This window comes from Diceros bicornis, chromosome 25 (genome assembly GCF_020826845.1).
Source record: "Diceros bicornis minor isolate mBicDic1 chromosome 25, mDicBic1.mat.cur, whole genome shotgun sequence".
NCBI classification, from domain to species: domain Eukaryota; kingdom Metazoa; phylum Chordata; class Mammalia; order Perissodactyla; family Rhinocerotidae; genus Diceros; species Diceros bicornis.
In genome coordinates, this window is record NC_080764.1 from 11105652 (window position 1) to 11126018 (window position 20367).

The window sequence follows — 20367 nt, forward strand, 5'->3', positions numbered from 1 at the left end:
TATCAGTCTGCATTGTTTCAATGACGGGGACAAATGTACAGACTTTGAAATGCCCATAGGATGCTACCTTTGCTGTATTATAATGCACACTCCAGACCCCCAGGACCCCAAACTGGGGACAGAGCGAAGGCCTGTGGCCTGTGGTTCTGAGCTCAAGGCACTGCTTTTTGGCATCAGGAAGGGGACTGTCCACTCTGGAAAGTGAACTTGTACAGCTCTGCTTTTCCATTTCTAACGTTACTCGAAGCCTCAGGAGAGTCTGAGTGTGTCAACCACTCGGGGCTGACATCTGGGCCTGTGACAAAGCTACTTCCCCTACGTCCCTTAGCCCTTCCCTGCCCCAAGTGCAGGCAAATCTTTTTCAGCAAAGGCCTCACCCCTGACCCCGTGCACAGCCCAGGTTTCCACGCATTCGTTTCTTCCTTCGTCCAGCAGACATTTATTAAGCGCCCGCACGAGCCAGCTGGTGGAAGGCCCTAAGGCAGCTGCCCAGAACCCTGCAGATGCCCAGATGAGGGAGCATCTGGCACCGAGGACCCCGTCAGCTTTGGGCATGAGCTGTGTCCCAACCGGGGACCCACTTGTGGTAAATTATTACGATAATGCCCCTGAGTCCCCTTTTCAATGTGACATTGCCACTCCTCCCATCCAGGAGTGGACTCTATGTCCCCATCCCTGAATCTGGAATGGCCTTATATGTTGGTTTTCTATTGCTCTGTAACAAATTATCACAAACTTAGTGGCCTAAACAACGCTCACGTCTCATTTCAGTTTCTATAGGTCAGCAGGCTGGGAATAGCTTAGCTAGGTCCTCCGCTTGGGGTCTCCGGCTGCAGCCAGCCAGGGCCGAGTTCTCATCCGAAAGCCTGATCCTCCTCCAGGCTCACTGGCTGTTGACAGAATCCACGCCCTCACGACTGCAGAATTGAGGTCCTCAGGGCCTAGAGGTCACCCACTGTCCCCGCCATGTGGCCCTCTCCACATCACGGCAGTTTGCTTCTTCAAGGCCAAGAGGAGAGCATTTCTGCTGTGTCAGACCTCTCCCCTCAGCAAAGGCCCAGACTCTCTTTTAAAGGGCTCACCCGAGCGGCGGGCCCCGTGGCCGCGTAGTTAAAGTTCTGCACGTTCTGCTTCGGTGGCCTGGGTTCGTGGGTTCTGATCCCGGACACAAACATACTCCACTCTCCAGCCATGCTGTGGAGGCATCCCCCATAGAAAAACAGAGGAAGATTGGCACAGATGTTAGCTCAGGGCTACTCTTCCTCAAGCAAAAAAAAATAGAGGAAAATTGGCAACGGATGTTAGCTCAGGGCAAATCTTCCTCATCCAAAAACAAACAAATAAATAAATAATAAAAATAAAGGGCTCACCCGATTAGCTCAGGCCAGGATAACTCCCTGGGATATGGTGATATAATAAGAAATGTGTAGTTGGTCTTTCTCCCTGGTTCTCGGCACAGAGCTCCTAAAACCTTTCATTTCCTGAGTGAGAAGGGAGAGAGAAGCATCGTTTGTTATTCACAAGCCCCTTTCAACCATACCTGAGTTTATGCTAATGAGGTGACTCTCAGTAGGCCCCTAGGTAGCTTTGGGATGAGGCTGGTCCCCAGAAAGACCAAGTGATTAGAGGGTTGGAACTTTCAGCCCCAACCACCGGCCTCTGGGAAGGGGAGGCCAGGCTGTGCATGAAGCTCCAGAAACATTGAACAAGATGTGATGAGCTCACGAGTTGGTGAGCGCATTGAGGTGCTGGGCAGGTGGCTTGCCCGGAGACGGCATGTTAGTCTGCACCCCCCTCTGCATGCCCTGCCCTCTGCATCGCTTCCGACTGGCTGTTCCTGAGTTGTATCCTTTATAATGAACTGGCAAATATAAGTAAAGTGTTTCCCTGAGTCTTGTGAGCTGTTCTAGCAAATTATCGAAACTGAGGCGGGGTCGTGGGAACCCATGATTTATAACCAGTCCACCAGAAGTGCCAGAAGCCTGGACTTGCTGTTGGAGTCTGAAGTGGAGGCAGTCTTGTGGGACTGAGCCCGTAATCTGTGTGGTCTGGTGCTAACTCCCGGTACCAGTGTCAGAACTGAACTGAATCACTGCACACCCAAATGGTGTCTGAAGAGGTGGAAAACTGGTTGTTGGTGTGAGGAGAACACCCATACATTTGGTGTCAGAAGGGCTGTGAGAGTAGAAACAGATCATAGGACTCCTTCTTCATTAACTCAAAGTCAACTGTTTAGGGACTTTATTACATCTGCAAAATCCCTTTCCTTTTTCCCTTAACCTAACCGTGGGGTAAAATCCCAGCTCCTTCCATAGGTCCCACCCTCACTCAGGGGAGGGGATTATAAGGGACATGTATAGGGGGTGGGGGTGGGGTGAGGAGGCAGTAATCTCGAGGGCCTTGAATTCTGCCTCCTTTGACCAATAGGATGCAGTGGAAGTGATGTTGTGTAACTTCCAAGGCTAGGCCTTAAGGGCTTTGCAATGCTTCTCACCTTCTTATATGGCTCCTGCAGCCCTGTAAGAACTCCTGAGCTAGACTGCTGAACGATGAGAGGCCTGAGGAGAGCAAGGCCCAGCCAACACCCAGTACTAAGGCCGCTGACACGAGTATCAACTCCGGCCCTGTCTCTGACTGCAGCCACGTGAACGACCCGATGCAAGACCAGCTCAAAGAACTGCCCAGCTGAGCCCAGCCAACCCACAGAATCATGAGATATAGGTTCTTGTGTTTTAGACCGCCATATGTTGGTGTTTCATAGCACAGGTGAGTTTCACAGCACAGGCTAACTGAAATGCCCTTTCTCTGGGCAGCAAATCCCACAGTCCAGGAGATTAAATTTTTCCCTTGTGGTGTTGGACCAAATCTCAGAAGAACAGACTGTGGAAGAGGTGGAAGGAACTTCCTCTCATAGAATGAGATTATCCGTTACAGGTGGAATTATCTGTTCAAGGTAGAAGGGACTCTCTCTCATTGAAGGTCTCGGTCCCACTGACCCCTTTACCTGGGATGCCTCTCTCATTCTTCACTAACAGGCCAATTCCTCTTCATCTTTCGAGTCCCTAATCAAATGTCCAGCCTCCTGGTCTCCCCTCCTCCGGGCAGTGGGCTGCTCTCTTATCTAGTGTGATGGTTAATTTTATATGTCAGCTTGACTGGGCTGCAGGATGCCCAGATAGCTGGTAAACATTATTTCTGGTGAGGGTATTTCTGGAAGAGATTAGCATTTGATTCAGTAGACTGAATAAAGAGATCCACTCTCACCAGTGTGGACGGGCATCATGGTATCTGTTGAGGGCCTGAACAGAAGAAAAAGAGGGAGAAATGGCAAATTCTCTCTCTCCTTGATCTGGAACGTCCACCTTCTCCTGCCCTCAGACATCAGAGCTCTTGGATCTCCAGCCTTCAGACCCAGGGACTTACACCAGCAGCCCCCTGGTTCTCGGGCCTTATGCCATCGGCTTTCCTGGTTCTCCAGTTTGCAGACAGCAGACTTTTCAGCCTCCTTAACTGCATGAACCAATTCCTATAATAAATCTCCTCTTATATATCTCTATATGGATCCTATTGGTTCCGTTTCTCTGGAGAACTCTGACTAATACATCTAGATCCCCAAAGCATCCTATACATTTTTTATGGAAGGCTGAATAATGCCCCACCCACCCATAGTCCACGTTCTAATCCCCAGAACCTATGACTATGATACCTTATACACCCTATACAATGTGACCCTGTGGTGAAAGGGGCTTTGCAGATATGATTAAGGCAAGGAGGTCAAGATGGGGAGCTTATCCTCGATTATTTGGGTGGGCCCAATGTAATCACAAGGGTCCTTATTAGAAGGAGGCAGGAGGTCAGTCAGGGGAAGGCAAAAGTGAAGACTGGAGAGATACAGCCATGAGCCAAGCAATGCCAGCAGCTTCTAGAAGATGGAAGAGGCAAGGAACGGATTCTCTCCTAGAGCCTCCAGAAGGCACCAGCCCTGAGGATGTCTTGACTTTAGCCCAGTGACACTGATTTGGGACTTCTGACCTCCAGAACTGTAGGATAATAAATTTGTGTTGTTTTAAGCCACAGCATTTGTGGGAATTTGTTACAGCAGCCATAGGAAATTAATACATCTTTACTCTAGCTCTAGTCACATTGTATGGCAGGTGCCTTTCTCACCTGACTGAGGGTTCCTCAAGCCTGGGGCACTTTTGCTTCTGGTGGTGTAACACAAAGCCTTATAAAGGGCTCACAAAAGCTGCTGAATGAGCTAACAAATGGATTAATGCTTAGACGCTTCATCCGGCTCCCTGCCTCCCTCAGCCTGAAAACACACACACATAAACACACACACACACACACACAGACACTCATATCCACACAGCTCACCTGCCCATCCACTCCCACCACCCCAGGAGGGCAGCTCTATTCTTCCACGAAGCCTGCTTTGGGCTGGCCAGCAAATAGCTATTTCTCAAGAGCATGTTGATTTTAAGGGAGGAGGGAGATTTCTCCCTGGGTAATAATTGGACAAATCTGCAGGGACAAGAAGCGGAAATTTTGATGTGGTTGATTTGAAACCACAAGAATTGATGTTGCAGCACAGAAATGTAAAAATCCTCTTTTCTAATAAACAAGTAATGAGACAAGACAACCCTGACCCTTACCACATCCCTGTCCCTCTCCACCTCCATCTCAGCCCCACCACAGCCACTAGAATGATGGTGAAATCTGTATGTAATGACACCAAAAGAGGTCCACCTTACATCAAGGGAGAAAAGCCGATTCCAGACAGTGTGAATCATACGATCCCATTTTGTTAAAAAGAATTTAAATATATATACTATATATGTACAACGTATATGTATGCATAGATACTACGTGTGTTTATACAGGCATAGAACAGAGGCTGGAAAAAGCTTCGCGAAGATGTTAACAATGGCTTGATGGATATTATGGACAGTTGCTTTTTTCCCTTGCTTTTTTTATTTTATAAAGAACAAGACTGTTGGTGTAATAAAAAATAAAGTTTAAATAATTCAAAATAAAAGAAATGGAGGGTTTTGCGCGGCTGGGCTACTTTGTGTCCATTCCCAGACAGCCCTGGTCTCCCAGCCCCTCCCCAAATAGGAAGCTGGGGTCTGGTCTCCCCGTGAGCAATGGCGGAACCGTTAGAGGAACTGCAGGCGGCAGGAGAGTGACGCGGCCAGGGGGCCTGGGAATCGGAAAACATATAGACATGACCGCGAGGGCGGTTTCTGTCGAATGACCCAAGGATGACCCGCTCCGGCCCAGTCTGGGGCCCGCGGCCTCTCTCTCCCTCCCCCACCGCCACATCTTCCTCGCTGCGGTCTTGACCGGTCTTCTGGGCGAAGGCAGGTGCCGCCCAAGGCCCCGGCCGAAGAACAGATGAACAGGATCACCCTGGCCTTCCTCGGCCTCATTCACCCCAACCCCCCTTTCCTGCGGTGGCATTTTTGTTTTAATTCATCTGAACTGGTTACAAAACCACACTCCCACGAATACATAAATAATGGATGGGGGGGGCGCAATGTTTTAAAGAAATTCCCGCAGGGCCTGGCAAGGCAACAGCAAATGCATTTCTGCTGTATCATATTTAACTGTTTGCAAACTTCTGCTGGGAGGATGCGCAGCGGCTGCAGAGACTCCATCGCCCTTCCTCGCCTGGGGCCTGGCGAGACTTGCATAGGGGGTTAAAAAGAAGGAGAAGTTGTCAGCTATCGGGGGCAGGGAAGATGGAAAGAGGAGTGATAAAGTGAGACTGCACTGCGCCCGACCCGACTTCGCACAAGCCAAGCATCCACCGGGCTCCCGGCCCCGGCTCCCGTGACCAGGCGAGGCCCCTTTAAGAGCCAGCGCGCGCCCCCGCCCCGCGTGCGCTCACTTTCCCTAGCAACCGCCCCGAGGGAGGAGGAGGTCCTGGCAACCGCGCGCCAGCCCGGAGGGTCACGTGACGGCCCGCAGCTGGAACGCGAGCGCGCGCCCCGCCGCGCGCCCGCCCGCCGGGGCCTGTGCGCTGCGGCGCGTGCGCGAGCGGTGCAGCACCGGCCGCGGGAGCAGGGAGTATTATGGGCTGTGGGTGCCGCTGAGCAAGATGGAGCTGTCTGCAGTGGGCGAGCGGGTCTTCGCGGCCGAATCCATCATCAAACGGCGGATCCGAAAGGTGAGCCTCCTCTTGGGGCGGGACGCCTCTCCCCGCAGCTGGTGCCCGGGTCCGCGGGCCATCGGGGCGCAGCGGTCCCGCTAACCCGGGCTCTCTCGGCCACCCCCGCGCCGCCGCCTCCTCGGCGTCCCCGCATCCTCCCCGCCCCCACTCCCCCCTTTTTTCTTCTCTGTTTTTCAGGGACGCATCGAGTACCTGGTGAAATGGAAGGGGTGGGCCATCAAGTGAGTGTCGGGGGTCCAGGGGAGGGGGCGGAGAGGAGGCCGCGGAGACTGAGGCCTTTTTCTTGCTTTGGGGGGTGCCCACATTGGCTCCCTCGCATGTGCCTCTGCCTCCCTGGTTTTCATTTTTATTTTGTGCATGTGTGACTCGGCAGGTACAGCACTTGGGAGCCCGAGGAGAACATCCTGGACTCGCGGCTCATTGCAGCCTTCGAGCAGAAGTGAGTTTGGGAAGCTGGCAGGGGCAGCGGGGCCGAGCTCGGCTGGGGCGCCGCGCGGGGAAGCGGGAGAGGCGGGGAGGGCAGCGCGGAGTGGGGCCCGGAAAGGGTCTCGTGTTAACCTTTGGCGTTTCTCGGCCGCAGGGAGAGGGAGCGTGAGCTGTATGGGCCCAAGAAGAGGGGACCCAAACCTAAAACTTTCCTTCTGAAGGTAACCTGGCGCAGCCCCAGCAGCCCCCTCTCGGGCCCCTAGCCCCGGCGCAGCACGGGGCCTGCAAGGGAGGGACAGATCCGCGGCCGCCCAGGCGGGCGGGCCTTTCCAGAGGGGCCCCAGCTGGGCAGGGGGGTGGTTGTGAGCCCCCAACGAGGCCCTGGCAGCAGGCCCCTGCCAGCTCCGGCTTCAGCAAGAGGGGCCTGGGAGTGAAGGGTGGGGGGATATCTTCGTTGACAAAACCGGGGTCTGGGAAGGACAACAGGGCTCCAGAAAGGTGGTGGATGAGGCAGGTGGGCGCTGCCCACCTGAGGGGGTGGCCAGGAGGTCGCTTTTGCACGTGAGAGCCCACCTCTCCTCCAGCCTGGAGCTGGTGGGGAGGCTGGTAGGGCTCTGCCTGGAATTAGAATCCGGGGAGAGAGGGAATGTGGTCTCCCTCGTGGCAGGGAACAGGGAGAGGGATTGGGGGGCCACCTGCCTCCCTGCCCCCAGCTTCCCTCTCTCTCTTAGGATTTGTTCTGCATGCCTCCCCTCCTCACTGGGGGATCCAACTTGAATTTGACCTTAAATCACTTCACTTTGAGTTTATCACCCAAGCTAGGCCACTGGCTTCCGGGCTCTGAGCCTCAGTTTCCCCCCTCCCCTGGCTGTTTCTGGAGGTTCTGATGAGGATGGGGCGTGGGAGGGTGAAATCATCGCACATTAGCTGTGGTACCGGAGGGAGACCTAGCTCCAGAGGCAGCCATCTTAGAGTTTTTTGGGTTTTATTTTATTTTTTTAGTGAGAAAGAGCAGAGTCTGGGAAAGGGAAAAGGGGATGACCCGAGGTGGCCGGCAAGGCTGCAGATGGGCCTCTCTGGGCAACCAGTCTCCCCATTTGTGCTAAGGTTGTCTCAAGGCCCCTTCCCACCCCGACCTGTGACTTTGTGGCACTTGGCACTGGAAGGGCAGGGAGGACTCTGCAGAGAAGACACTGTGCAGGATGCAGAACCTCAGAATCTCCGGTTTGTCCAAAAGGCTCAAAGCCCAATGAGGGTGAGGTGGGCCACTCCAGTCCCCTCCTCCCAAAAGGACTGTGCATGTGTAAGGGTTTGCTTTGGACTTAAAGCAGAAATATAATTCCAGAATTACCTATTTCTGTGACCCGTGTCCCCAGTCTACACATATCTTACGGGATCCATGGAGCAACCTTAACCCTTGATGCTTCTTAAGAGGGATGGGCGGAGCAGCTGGAGGGAGGGCGGGCTGTGTGACAGCCTCTCAGCGCAGCTGGAGCACCCTCTAGCGGCGAAGTGAGTAATGACCATGAGCATTGGTTCACAAAATGCCTTTTTTTTATTGATAGCTCTAGTTCCTGAGCTGGCTATGGGCCTAACAGTGCTGAGCCCCCACATGGATTATCTCCTGTAATCCTCTCAACAATCCTATGAAGTGGCGAGTATTATCCCATTTCACAGATGAGAAAGCCAAGGCCCAGAGAGGGGGAGTGACTTACCTGAGGTCCCACCACTCAGCTTCCTGGCTTCATCCTGTTGTCTTTTCTTCACCTTATCCCTCAGAGAGTCCACGTGAGCTTAAGGGGCAAGGTGGACACACACACACAGGAAACTGAAGGCTGCAGAGTTGGTGAGGCAGGAGATGGAGAGGCAGATGAGAGGACCTCGGTCTGGACCTTAAAACCCGGTAGTCCAAGAGTGGTGGGGATATTTGCAAGGGGACATGGAGAGCAGCTTGGTCTGAACCTATTGCTCTGAGTCACTGAGCGGCAGTGTGTAGAGGAAACAGATTACACTCCGAAAGCACTTACTTTCTGCTGGAAGCTATTCTGAAGGGAACAGGAGCCCAGGAGGTAGGTTGTATTATCCCCATTTTACACATAGGAAAACTGAGGCCAGAGAGGTTAAATAACTTGCCCATGGTCACAGAGAGTCAGTGGTAGAGTGAAGGTCTTTAACCTTCCATACTGTCTGTAGTACATGCTAACCCCTCAGAGCTGTGCCTGTCACCTGGTCATAGTGCAATAAACGCATTGGCTGTGGTTACCATTTTGAATACACAGGCAGACCCAGGTCCTGCCATCAGAATTCCCACCCTCGGGAGGGGAGACGAGGAGGACGGGTAAGCCACTCCCTTTAAAAAAAAATTTAGAAATTATAAAGTAAGAAATGTTTCTCGTAGAAAGTTTGGAAACCGTACATTTGAAAAAGTTTATTGCTGATAAGCCTCCTCCTCCTGCTTGGATAGATAAATCTGGTACTTCCTGAGTACTTGCTGCGTGCCAGGCACTGTGCTATAAGCGGGTGACATGTACTATCTGATGCTCCCAGGAGGCCCACTGAGCCGGGGTTTCATTCCGGGTCTGATGTTTGCCCACACTCTTCGCCACTCCCCAGGGACCATCGGTCACCACTGGACTCTGGCAGAACCATAATTAACGGAGGTCCAAGAGCTTGGGCAGTGTGCAGAGGGAGTAAACGCTAACCCCCCCGGGGGATCAGAAAGAGTGGGATCCCCTAAGTTCCCGTGGGGATGAACCTGCCAGAGGCTCCACTTGCCATGCTAAGGAAAGGCTGGCTTTCTCCTGCCTTTGTCTGGGAAAGGGTGTGAGGGAACCAGTCCGTGGCTCCACGGGCAGCCCTGGCACAGGGTGGGCCAGGCCGTGTGTGCTGCCACCTAGTGGCCAAAGGGATCGTTGACCACGCAGCCCCAGGAGGCCCCCGCATATTGGGCAGGGCCCTGTGGCATGAAAGTGCTTCTCCCACATTCTAAACGAAGACATTCTCGCGTATTCAGCAAATATGTCAGCAAATACCTCTTGTGAGAGCTGTGGTCAAATACAGTCTAGTGTTGTCTGAGGAGCATATAGGCTGCCTGCCAGGTGCTGGTTAAACGTCCAGCACTGTGGGGGTGGGAGGTGGAGAGACCCCAAACCACAGATCCCACTCTTGGAGAGCTCACAGACTGACCGTGGGAATGTGTCCTTCCTCGGCCACCACTATCGCCCACCTGGATCGAGGCAGTCGCTGCCTAAGGAGTCTCCCTGGGCCACCTGGAGCCGGGGTACCTGTGCAAAACACAGATCGCTGGTCCACCTGCACCTCTGTCCGGCCTCGGCTGCTCTGCATCCTCTCACCACTGGGCTCTCTCCGCCTCCACCGTTTGTCTCAGCACTGCCCCTTCAGCAGGCCGCCTGGACACAGTCGAGCTCAGGAAGGACCAGGCTTCTCTCCTCCTTAGGCTTCATCCTCCAAAGCTGGGGCCTGCGCCCCTAATCTGTGCTCCTGTAGGCCGTGCTTCCTTGATTGCATCAAGTCACCCTGTGTCCTAACCCCCTGTACTTGTCTTTCCCAGAATCGCAGCCCCCGGGGTTGACGCTGAGTGTTCGTAGTTGTGGCCCCAAGAGCTAGCACGTGACTCGTTAGTACTTTCTTAGTGAAGGAAGGACTGGCCATGGAGGACGGCTTATGTGGCCTTGTGAGTCCCTTACCCTGAGCCTGGGGTCTCTGAGGGCCCTGCCAGACCCTGCATCTTCCATGAGGTGGCAGGTGGCTGCTGCAGAGCCCAGGGGCCTTACAGATTTCACACCTGGGGGTGCAGCTGGGCCCGGAGCCTGGGACAGTGTCCCTGGCTGCCTACCGGCCTCTGCTCAGCTGTACTGCTCCCAGGCCATCTTGGCTTAGGGAGTATGAAGTGGTCGGTTCCCCCTCTTGGTCATCCCCACCAAACCCATGACTAACTGGATGGATTCCAGCCCAGGTTTAGGTGCTGGCTTTGGAATCTCTTGCCACTCGTTCACTCAGACCCAGGCCCTGAGCCAGACCCTGGGCAGACAGACAGATCAGACCCAGGAGGGGAAGTGGAGGGGCCTGGGGGCATAGAGGAGGGCTGGGGGCCTGTCCCAGCGGCAGTGATCAGCCGGGAGGCAAGTCCAGGCTGGAGGGGGCAGCCTCTTCAAAGGCAGGGAGAGCACTGGGCCTCTGGGACCCTGCAAGTAGGTAGTGGGGCTGGGGGGTGAGGTGGAGCAGGGAGGGGCCTCCCTTTCCTTTCTGTCACCAAGTATTGGTCCGTGGAGGAGTGCCAGGCGGGTCTGGGATCTTCACAGAGCAGAGTTGGTCAGCGGCCTCTGAGCAAAAGGCTCTTCTCTCCGTGCAGTGTCCCGATGGTTGACACACCTCTGTGTCAGCAAGGGCAGCCACCACCCCGTCTGTCCCCCAGGCTCACAGCCAAGCCTGCAAAGGTGGTGGGTCTTGGAGTCAGGCCTGGACTGGGGTCCCATGTGCCCTCCGACCTTACACACTTGGCTTCCCCTGTCTGAGTGTCTGTTTCCTTCTCTCTGAGACTGGGTCATGAGCACCACTGGTTTTCTTAAGTGCTCTCAGGATGGTTTAATGAGACTGTCCCTCTGGGTGGGTGGCTGGCTGGCTGGCTGGCGCAGGGGTGTCCAGAGGAGGTCAGCGGGAAGACGAGTCCCCACCCACCCCTCCCTCTGCCCCGCAGGCGCGGGCCCAGGCCGAGGCCCTCCGCATCAGCGATGTGCACTTCTCGGTCAAACCGAGCGCCAGCGCCTCCTCGCCCAAGCTGCACTCCAGCGCGGCCGTGCACCGGCTCAAGAAGGACATCCGCCGCTGCCACCGCATGTCCCGCCGCCCCCTGCCCCGCCCAGACCCCCAGGGGGGCAGCCCCGGCCTGCGCCCCCCCATCTCGCCCTTTTCGGAGACGGTGCGCATCATCAACCGTAAGGTGAAGCCCCGGGAGCCCAAGCGGAACCGCATCATCTTGAACCTGAAGGTGATCGACAAGGGCACGGGCGGAGGGGGCGCCGGGCAGGGGACTGGGGCCCTCGCCCGCCCCAAAGTCCCCTCGCGGAACCGCGTCATCGGCAAGAGCAAGAAGTTCAGCGAGAGCATCCTGCGCACGCAGATCCGCCACATGAAGCTCGGCGCCTTCGCGCTGTACAACAAGCCGCTGCCCGGCCCTCCGCCGCCCCCGCCGGCCGGCAAGACCGACGCCGCCGCCGCCCCCAGCCCGGGGCTGCTCCTGGCGCCCCCCGCTGCCCCCTATGACGGCCGCAGCTCCAGCTCCTCCGGCTGCCCTTCGCCGGCACCGCAGTCCTCCGACCCCGACGACGCGCCCCCCAAGCTGCTCCCCGAGACCATGAGCCCGTCTGCCCCCGCCTGGCTCGAGCCCGAGGTGCTCGACCTGTCCGTACCCCCGGAGGCGGCAGCCACCAGCAAGCGGGCGCCTCCCGACGGCGCTGCTGCTGCCGCCCAGGCGCTTCCCGCGGCCCCCGAGCCTGTCGGCGCCTCCTCGGAGCCTGAGGCTGGGGACTGGCGCCCTGAGATGTCACCCTGCTCCAACGTGGTCGTCACCGATGTCACCAGCAACCTCCTGACGGTCACTATCAAGGAATTCTGCAACCCTGAGGATTTCGAGAAGGTGGCTGCTGGGGTAGCAGGCGCCGCAGGGGCGGGTGGCAGCAGTGGGGTGAGCAAGTGAGGGGGCTCTACCAAGGAGGGGGGCTTGGGGGGGCCCTCCTGCCCAAAGGCATACTCTTGCTTCCGCCCCCGCCCTCAGACACCTCTGCCTGTGCTTTGCTCGTCTCAAATGGCTCGGTGTTGCCCCGGGGATGGGGCTGGGCAGTTGGAGCCCCCTGCAGCCCAGTGGGAGGGGCAGTCCTGGACCGGTTTAGAGCTGGGGGAGGGGGCGAGGGCACTGGAAAGTCCTCCTTCGTGTCTCTTGGCACCCCCCCTGCCCATGCACCGTGGGACCCGCCGGGTGGCTCCTGCGGGGTTCAGCTGCACCCTCCACATCCCAGCCTGTCTCTCCCCAGCTTGCTTCGAGCTCGCGCACACAGCATCTGACTTCTCGGTGCTAACCTGGCAGCTGCGGGGGGGCCCCTTCGGAGACCCCTTCCATGCGTGGGCACCGTCCCTTTCCTTCTTCCAGATGCCGGGGCAGGGATGGCAAAGCCAGGACAGAGGTTGTGGTGAGGCGGGCCTTGGCCCGCTCCTTCCACATCAGTGAAGGTGGCAGGAGCGGGGCCAGAGACAGGGTTCTTCCCGTCCTCTTTTGGACGAGAGCCAAGCAGGCCCCCTAGGCCCCACCCCACCCCATCTCTCTCCTAATCCCGGTCTCAAAGATGGGAAGAGCTGGCAAGGACCTCACCCTGCCACAGCCTCCCAGCTTCTAAAGGCCCCTTCAGTTCTCAACCAAAGGTGCTACAAGAACCTGCTGTGGGAACTTCCGACTGCGCGTGCGTCTGCCCCCCGTTGGCGTGTTTGTACGTGTATCTGTGTGTGCATTGGGCACTGGGCCCAGGCTTTCCAGGTAGCACCCTTTAGGGTTCCTCAGAATAGGGTCGTTGAAAGCCTGGACCTTCTCTTGCCATCCCCTGGGCCTGGAAGCTGGCCCAGGTCTGATAAGTTTGCTGTGGAGGCCGCCAGACCCATCCTCCCGGCCCTGGGTGTGCTAGGGGCGCATGCCCCCATGCCCTTCTCCTTTGGGGTGGTCAGCCCGACCAGTAGGGCCTTCGCCGCAGACATGGCATGGCGGGGACTGAGGTAGAGAAGGGAGACCCCCACGCTGAGCTTCCCCTTCTTCCTGGGCGTTTGGGAGGAGGGAGGAAGCCTGGAAACTGTTCTCGAGGGTCTCCAGCATCTCCTGCCCCCTCTCTTTTGCTTCCGACTGCTGAGGCTTTCTCACAGCCCAGCCTGCTCGAAGCGGTGGGAGGCCTCTGGTGCCCTGGGCAGCTTCTTTCCCTCTGCTGCCAGGGAGTCGAGGCGGCCATGCCAGCGGCGGAGACCAAAGGCCTCGTTTTAGGCCGGGCACTGGGAGGGTAGGCAGCTCAAAGGGGGCGACCAAGGAGGGGGCCTGTGTTGTTCAGGAGAGCGAGGGTATTCGGGACCAGGGGTTTGGTGTGCTGTGGGAGGCAACCCCGCTGGCCAGCCCTGGCCGCTGCCCAGTCTCAGTTTGGCATGAGTGGCGTGTCCCTCAGCGTCACTTGAGGTAGCTTCCTGGTGTGTGCAGCGACAGGTGTCTCGGCTCAGAGCATCGTGGCAAAAGGTAGGAGGAGGCAGAAAGCAAATCCAATTGGGCAACAAACACCTCTGCCCTAAGTATGGGAGGACCCTTTCTTCCGAATCTCCCTGCCAGGGGCTGCAGCATGTCCCCTGTCCCTCCCCACCCCAGGATGTAGAACAAGGGCCCTCGCAGGGTTTGGGGGGCTGGCACTCCTGGACCCCTCCCCACCCCGCCCTTTGTATTGGCTCTGTGGCCGTCTAAGTGCCAATTGGCTTCCCCCCAGATAAGGGCTGGTACTTCTCCTCTTCCCTAGAGGTGATTTCGCCCCCGACCCCTCACCCCAGGTGAGCGACCACCTGGGTGCCAGTTACAGGTGTTTCCAGAGACCATAGAAATGTGTTTTCCTGAGAGTCCGTGTCATTTGTGACTTTTTTTGTAAAGAAGTTGTGTTTTCAGAGGTGATTTTATGACAGGAAAGTGAAAGAATTAGTTTTGCAAAAAAAAAAAAAAAAGAGGAAAAAAAAAGTAATAGAAAAAAATATTGTGGGATTCCTGTGGGGTTGGGGGAGGGGGGGAGAAAGAGATATTTAAAGAAAAACTAGTAACGCAGTGATTGCACAGGTGAGGTGGCAATGTTAGAAATGGAGATGGAGACCCACGCCTGGCCGGCAGGTCCCCGGGGTCACGGCCAACTGCCCTTCCTTGGCCCGAGGAGGGTAAGCCCGCCCTCCTGTCCTGGGCCCAGGCTCCACACCTGTCCTCGCTCAAAGGGAAGGATGACAGCTGGTCCCAAGGAAACCAGCCAGAAGCTGCAGGGGCCAGGCAGATGGAGCTGAGATTTGAGGAGGTGGTGGGGGGTCAGCAGGGGTGGCACTGTCGTTGGGACCCATCGTTGGTGACTTTCTGCAGGAAGACTGGTGAGTAAGTACGATTGGGTTTCTTGCTCTCTTCCTTTCCTTTGCCAGCTCGTTGGGCCCTCTGGTCCCCACCACCGCCACCCCATGGGGGGCATCTCCGTCCCCGTCACCCCCAAAGACCATGACACTGCTGAGCCTCCCTGGCCAGGTAGGGGATGCAGGCTTCAGGAAGGCAGGAGCTATGGACCCTGGGAGAATCTTAGGTGGTGACCCTAAGGGATTGAGGGTAACTGTGGGGAGAAGGGAATGCCTGCCCTTCTCTTTCCAGGGGCGAGTTGCTGTCCCTGACCCCCCAGTCACGCAGCCCCGCCCTGCCTGGGCACGTGCAGAGGCACACCGGTGCAGTGCACTGGGCAGGCAGCTCGCCTAGGGGCCTGAGGGCATGGGATCAGGAGCAAGCAGAGCCCTCCTTACCTCTCTCCCAGGGTGGCTCTGGTGGGGGCCCACAAGCCTCCCACAGGCCCTTCCTCTCCCCTTGCTGCTTCTCCGTTTGCCTAGTTACCAAGCAGAAGTTGTAGTCTGGTTTGCTTTATTTTTATATGTGAAATACCCGCAAAGTCTGATCTCCCATGTTCAATATTGTTTGGGGCATCGGTCATCTCCCCTTCATGCCACCTCCTCCCCACCCTCATGTCATAGGAAACCGGTGAGGTCTAGTTTGAGATGGGAAGTTGGGACCCATCCCCATCTCATTCCCCTGTCTGACCCTCAGTTTGTCCTTCTGTGAAATGGGTGCATTGGGTGGTGAGGACTCTTCGTAAAGCACTGCTGGCGTCCAGGCAGCTGCTGAGGATTGGGTGGTGGTCGAGGTCGCTGGTTCAGGGGCCTCCAGCCTCCCACAGCCCCCCTTCATTCTCACCCTGCCAAAGGGTCAGGGTCGAAATGAGCTCCATCCTTCCTCTGCTCTGGAAAGGTGATGATCAAGTCCCCAACCTCAGTGTGAGGTGGGCAGAGTGGGAGGGAGCACCCCATTTAGAAGACAAGGAAATGGGGGCTCTGAGAGGCAAAGCTGCTTTGCTGGGGTGAGGAGCCCAGCTGCTCTGGCCTTTGGGGAAAAGAAACCCTTTAAAAGGTGGGGCCCGAGCCCTAGAGCCACCGCAAAGCTGGCAGGCTATCCCGGAGCCAGGCAGTCCTGGGGGAGGGGTCAGCCCAGAGGAGGGGGGTCTGGGCTGTCACCAGCCTTTGCAGCCTCTGTGGGGACCGCCTTTCCCACCTCGTTGGGTTTTGTTGTGGTTTTTTTTGCACTTGGCCGGCGCCTGACAGTGGAGCCCGGCCTGGTCAGTTCCCCTTCTGGGCTCCCACGCACTAGCCCAAGGCAGCCTCCTGGGGGCTTGTATGGTTTAAGGAATCACTTTTAAAAAGAAAAAAAAAGGAAAGTGTTTAAAGGTTTTTGTTTTTTTTTTTTCCTATCTGCATCTCCTCTCAGATTCAGAAAGCCCAGAATTAGGGGCTAAAACTCCAGGAGAGGGTCTCCCCAGCCCAACCCCATCTTGCTGACAGTCCCCAAGATGCCGAAGTAGGGGGACAGGCTGGGTGGGGATGGAGGACCCCACCTCCCAGGCCTGCAGGGTGCCCCCCGCCCCGCTTGAAGGAGTCAGCACCCCGCTCCAGCAGTGAGCGAGTGCCTACTGTACACAGAGCTTCAGCTAGGCAGAGGGGGGCTGATGGTCTAACGGGGGCCCCCTTGCGAGAGGGCGAGGTAGAAGGAATGACGAGTTCGGAGGTCTGCCCCTGCTGTTGGGCCGAGTGGAGATGGAGACTTCTTTTTGTTGATTTTAATTTAAAAACACAAAGGCCTAAAGAAACGTATCTTATAATTTTTTTAATTTTTGAAAAGCTCATTTAATGAATTGTGCACGAATGAATTCTATATATATAAAATATACATATATAGCTCTATATTTGGGGAGGGGCGCTGTCTCTTTTTTCTCTTTCTCATTTTAAAAATGAAGTGGTGTTGCCTTCGTCTGTGGTTCAACCGTCCAGCTCCTAGCTGGCTAAACTTTGCCTCCAGTGGTTCAAGATAGGAAGCTGGTGGACTCGACAGAAGACCGGAGTTGGAGGTGCTGCCCCAGCGTGGGGTGGGTCCCCCAGGCCGCCTGCCCCTCTCCCAGAGGTTGCGGGTGGAGAAGACGGCTTGTTTAGGGCGTGGGTTTTGGTTCTGTGGTTCTGGATTCGGTTGTTTGTGGGCTGGGGGAGGGGGGGGTTGTGCCGATTACTCTCGTCTTGTACGTTTTGTTCTGCTGCTCTTCAATATTGTATCAATGCCAGGAAGGGGGACTGAAAAGCCTTTTGCCCCCCAAATAAATTGTCACATTCCGAAGCTGAGGTCCGGCCCCTGGGGTGGGGGTGTGTCTGTCTCATTTCTTCCTGCTGTGACTGTGGTCTTCAAAAAGCATCAGGCCAGGCCTCTTATGTTCAGGGGCTTGGTGGGGGGGAGGCGGGGGGGTGGGCTGCCCCTCAGCGGTGGGAGAGAGTGGGAGAGAGCAGGCTGGGGTGGAGGGCACGGGCTGCCCTTGCCAGTGCTTCCACGATCTGGCACAAAGTTTTGATAACAAGGAGCTGCTTCCCGCTGCAGAGAGACGTTTGTTTTCTGGACACATTAGACAAGCAGCGTTGAGGAGCCCTCTCCCCACGTAGGATGCCCACGGGGGTTCAAAAGTAGCCGCGGGCACACTCTTGTCCCTTCTTCAAGGCCTGCCCATCTGCTCGAAAGCTGAACCTTGGTACATCTGTGGCCACCTGTTTGCCAGCCTTGAACCCTCCCCTTCCTCATCACCTCCGCCCCCTTCTTGTGAAAGCCCCTGTGTCTCTCAGATGTCTCCCTCCCCCCGCCCCCCACCTGTCCTGACCTCTTCTCATTTGGCAAAGCCTCCCTGGTCTGCTGGCCCACTGCCTGCAGCACCCTCCCCAGCACTGACCTGTGGTCTCGTCCCTCCCTGCCCCTAAGGGGGCGGCTGTGTCTTCATCCCCACTCTCTATACCCACAGTTTGCAGCTCAGTGCCTGACATTCATCTTGTCTGTGTCACCAAGCTCAGTCCTCCTCCCCTACTAACGGTGAGATTGGGAGCAGCCAAGCAGCAGACCTGGAGCCCCAGTGCGACTCATCCAACTGTCCCTGAGCCAGCAGGACAAATGGGAGTGTGTCCCTGTCCATGACTGGAAGGTGGGCGAGGGGGGTGGGGTCCAGCATGAAGTCAGGCTGGCCCGCCTCCGTGGCCCCTGCTCCGCGCCACCCCTACCTTGCCTCCACCTTGTCATCTCTCTCGGCTCAGTGTTCTGTTCTCCAAAAGTCGTCATTCAGTACTTACTAAAAAGATTTTGAGTTGTCAGTGCATCTACTACGTAGCAAGCACCCGTGAGCACGTTACTCGTCTCCCTTCACCCCTTCAACCTCTCACTGCCCCCGCCACTGCCCAGTGAGGCCTGGAGTGATGAGCCAGTGATGAGGGGAGGGTCCAAGAGTTGACGTAACCCATTAGTTCGTTTGCCAGAGGTGGCACGGGCTGTCAGCAGTGGCGTGGGGCTTCCCTCCAGGCACGTCTCTGCCCCCAAGCCCCATGCTCTCCGGGATTGAGAACACGAGGCTGCCCTCCTAAGGCGGGTGCACTCAGAGATTAGAGTCACTGCTGTCCCTTATGACAAGTCATGCCGTCACTAAGCAGCTACTTGGGGGTGAACAAGTGTGACCATGGCAGCTTCTCAAGGAGGATCGGAGGGTTCTTGATAAGGGCTGGGCAAGAGCACGCAACTCCCCTCAGAGAGTCCGATGCCCCATCCGAGATGAGTCAGGCGGGGTACGTGTAGCCACTGCTGGTGTCCTGGGGTTCATCTGCCAGGCGGTGCCTGACCCAGGCCCCAGCCCTCACCCGATTCCTGGGCCTTGCCAGGGGTGCGGGTCAGCCGTAGAGTGAGGCTCAGGATCGGGGCAACGTAAGGAGTGGGGGTGGGATGGGGTGAGAAGGACAATTTTGCAAAATCACTTGGTCATTTTTAGAAGCCAAAAGTGAAATGGTTTTTCTGTCCTTATCAAGCTGTGCCTGAAGTGAAGAGGGGGTCAGAGCGGCTGCATTCAAATGCCAAGCCCCTCGCAAGCCAGATCACAAGCCCATGTGCCCATTCTGTACCCTCTTTGTTCAGGCTGCTGGCTTCTGAGAGTTCACACTTCAAAAAGGCCTCTGGCCGGGAGAGGCTGAACACAAGGATGCCTGATCCACAGCAGCGGGGCCTGGCCTCCAGACAGCCGTGCGCTCTGAGCATCTGAGAGCCAGAGGAACAAAGGCTGCTCGCTTGAAATAACCCCGGGGCGCAATATAAGGCCTGGACACTGGCTGAGGCAGTGTGGGCGACAGGAAGTGGCCAGAGTCGAGAGAGAATATTGAGGATTTGGTGATTGGCTTTGAGTGCTTTTGAGAGGGACCCTCTGAAAACCTGGGAATCTGGTGTAGGCAAAGGAGTGAGTGTTGGTGGAGTGAGTATTGGCACCACTGATGGGCTGGGGAACCTGGCAGAGGAGTCAGCTTGGGCGGAAGGTGGATTCAGTTTGGGACACCTTGGGTGTGAATCAGGCAGAGGGTCCAGCAGGGGTTTTTACCCATATATTTGAACTCAGAGCGAGTTCCTGCCCACCTGGGCACTGCTGGAGAGATCTGTCTCTTTGCTGAAGAGTCTTTGTCTCCGGGTGAACCTCAGCTCTGAGATGACTGGTCACCAGACATCATGGAAGGACCACTAGGGACTTAAGTGCTTAGCTCCAGAGGCCCCTGGGATATCCACCCCCACCCTCCCAGTCTCATGCGTTTCATCTGGGTGAGGTTGTAAGGCAGGTGGCTGGGGGACCATGAGCCCCATTAGACAGGTGAGGAGGCAGGGCAGTGAGGGGGTGGGGGGCTTCCCAGGTCACTCAGAGGCAGAAGGAGTGGAACCCAGGTCTCAGGCATGGTGGATGGATTTTTCTGAAGATCTGCTCCTACAGAATACTTAGAGATACTAGATAAAATAGAACAGACATGCTTCTACATACCCAGCTCAGCTCCCAAGATAGAAAATAAATCCCCAGGGGCCAAAAATAAGGAGGAAGCCAAAATCGGAGTGACAAGCAGATGCCGATCCTTTGAAAGCAGAGCCTTTGCAGGCTGCCCTGCAGGGTGGGCACAGGGACAGAGGCGGGAAAGTGATGGCCTTTGCTCATCTTGGCAACCAGGGAGCTTGGATTTTACATCTATATAGGGATGGGGGACAAGGCCTTGGGCCCTTGCCAAGAGAGATTTGGAATCAAAACACCTGAATAAGGCTAGACTCATATCCTCAATGAAAGAACAAACAGGGGAGAAAAATCACCCTTTTGCAGAAAGAAGTTGTCAAAGAAGCTGTCTCATCTTCGGCTCTGTTGGAACAATTAAAATGACGTCTCTCTTGAGAAATTACAACCCTAGGCCTTCCCTAACACAAATTTGGGGTTTGAATTTGCGTTACCAACATAGTCCCAGAACTCCCAAGTCTGGAGATCAATATAAAAAGCAAACGTGGGGTGGGTTACACCCACAGAGCATGTGGCAGTAGCAAACGCAAGCCCGTCTGGAGGGACATTCTCACAAGGAGGGCCACA

The 20367-nt window shown here is 56.2% G+C and overlaps 1 protein-coding gene and 1 long non-coding RNA gene across 2 annotated transcripts; one reads left to right on the forward strand and one right to left on the reverse strand.

Annotated features, from left to right (window-relative positions):
- Positions 1-699: 699 nt before the first annotated feature.
- Positions 700-1424, reverse strand: LOC131421915 (uncharacterized). Its single transcript, XR_009223979.1, has 2 exons — positions 1371-1424; positions 700-1183 (listed from the first exon to the last, which is right to left on the reverse strand). It is a non-coding gene; the product is annotated as an uncharacterized LOC131421915 (long non-coding RNA).
- Positions 1425-6028: 4604 nt separating this feature from the next.
- On the forward strand, positions 6029-17086 carry CBX6 (chromobox 6). The gene is made up of 5 exons (XM_058568345.1): positions 6029-6172; positions 6353-6396; positions 6549-6614; positions 6756-6822; positions 11319-17086. The coding sequence occupies exons 1-5, from the start codon at positions 6104-6106 to the stop codon at positions 12315-12317; spliced, it is 1245 nt and encodes a 414-aa protein (XP_058424328.1). The 5' UTR covers positions 6029-6103; the 3' UTR covers positions 12318-17086.
- Positions 17087-20367: the final 3281 nt, after the last annotated feature.

What these genes read in the sequence shown, in the direction of transcription:
- CBX6 (XM_058568345.1), top strand. Translation starts at nt 6,104, where the DNA reads ATGGAGCTGTCTGCAGTGGGCGAGCGGGTCTTCGCGGCCGAATCCATC. An exon ending in TCAAACGGCGGATCCGAAAG is followed by an intron (nt 6,173 to 6,352) that starts GTGAGCCTCCTC and finishes TCTGTTTTTCAG; the next exon opens with GGACGCATCGAGTACCTGGT. An exon ending in TGGAAGGGGTGGGCCATCAA is followed by an intron (nt 6,397 to 6,548) that starts GTGAGTGTCGGG and finishes GTGACTCGGCAG; the next exon opens with GTACAGCACTTGGGAGCCCG.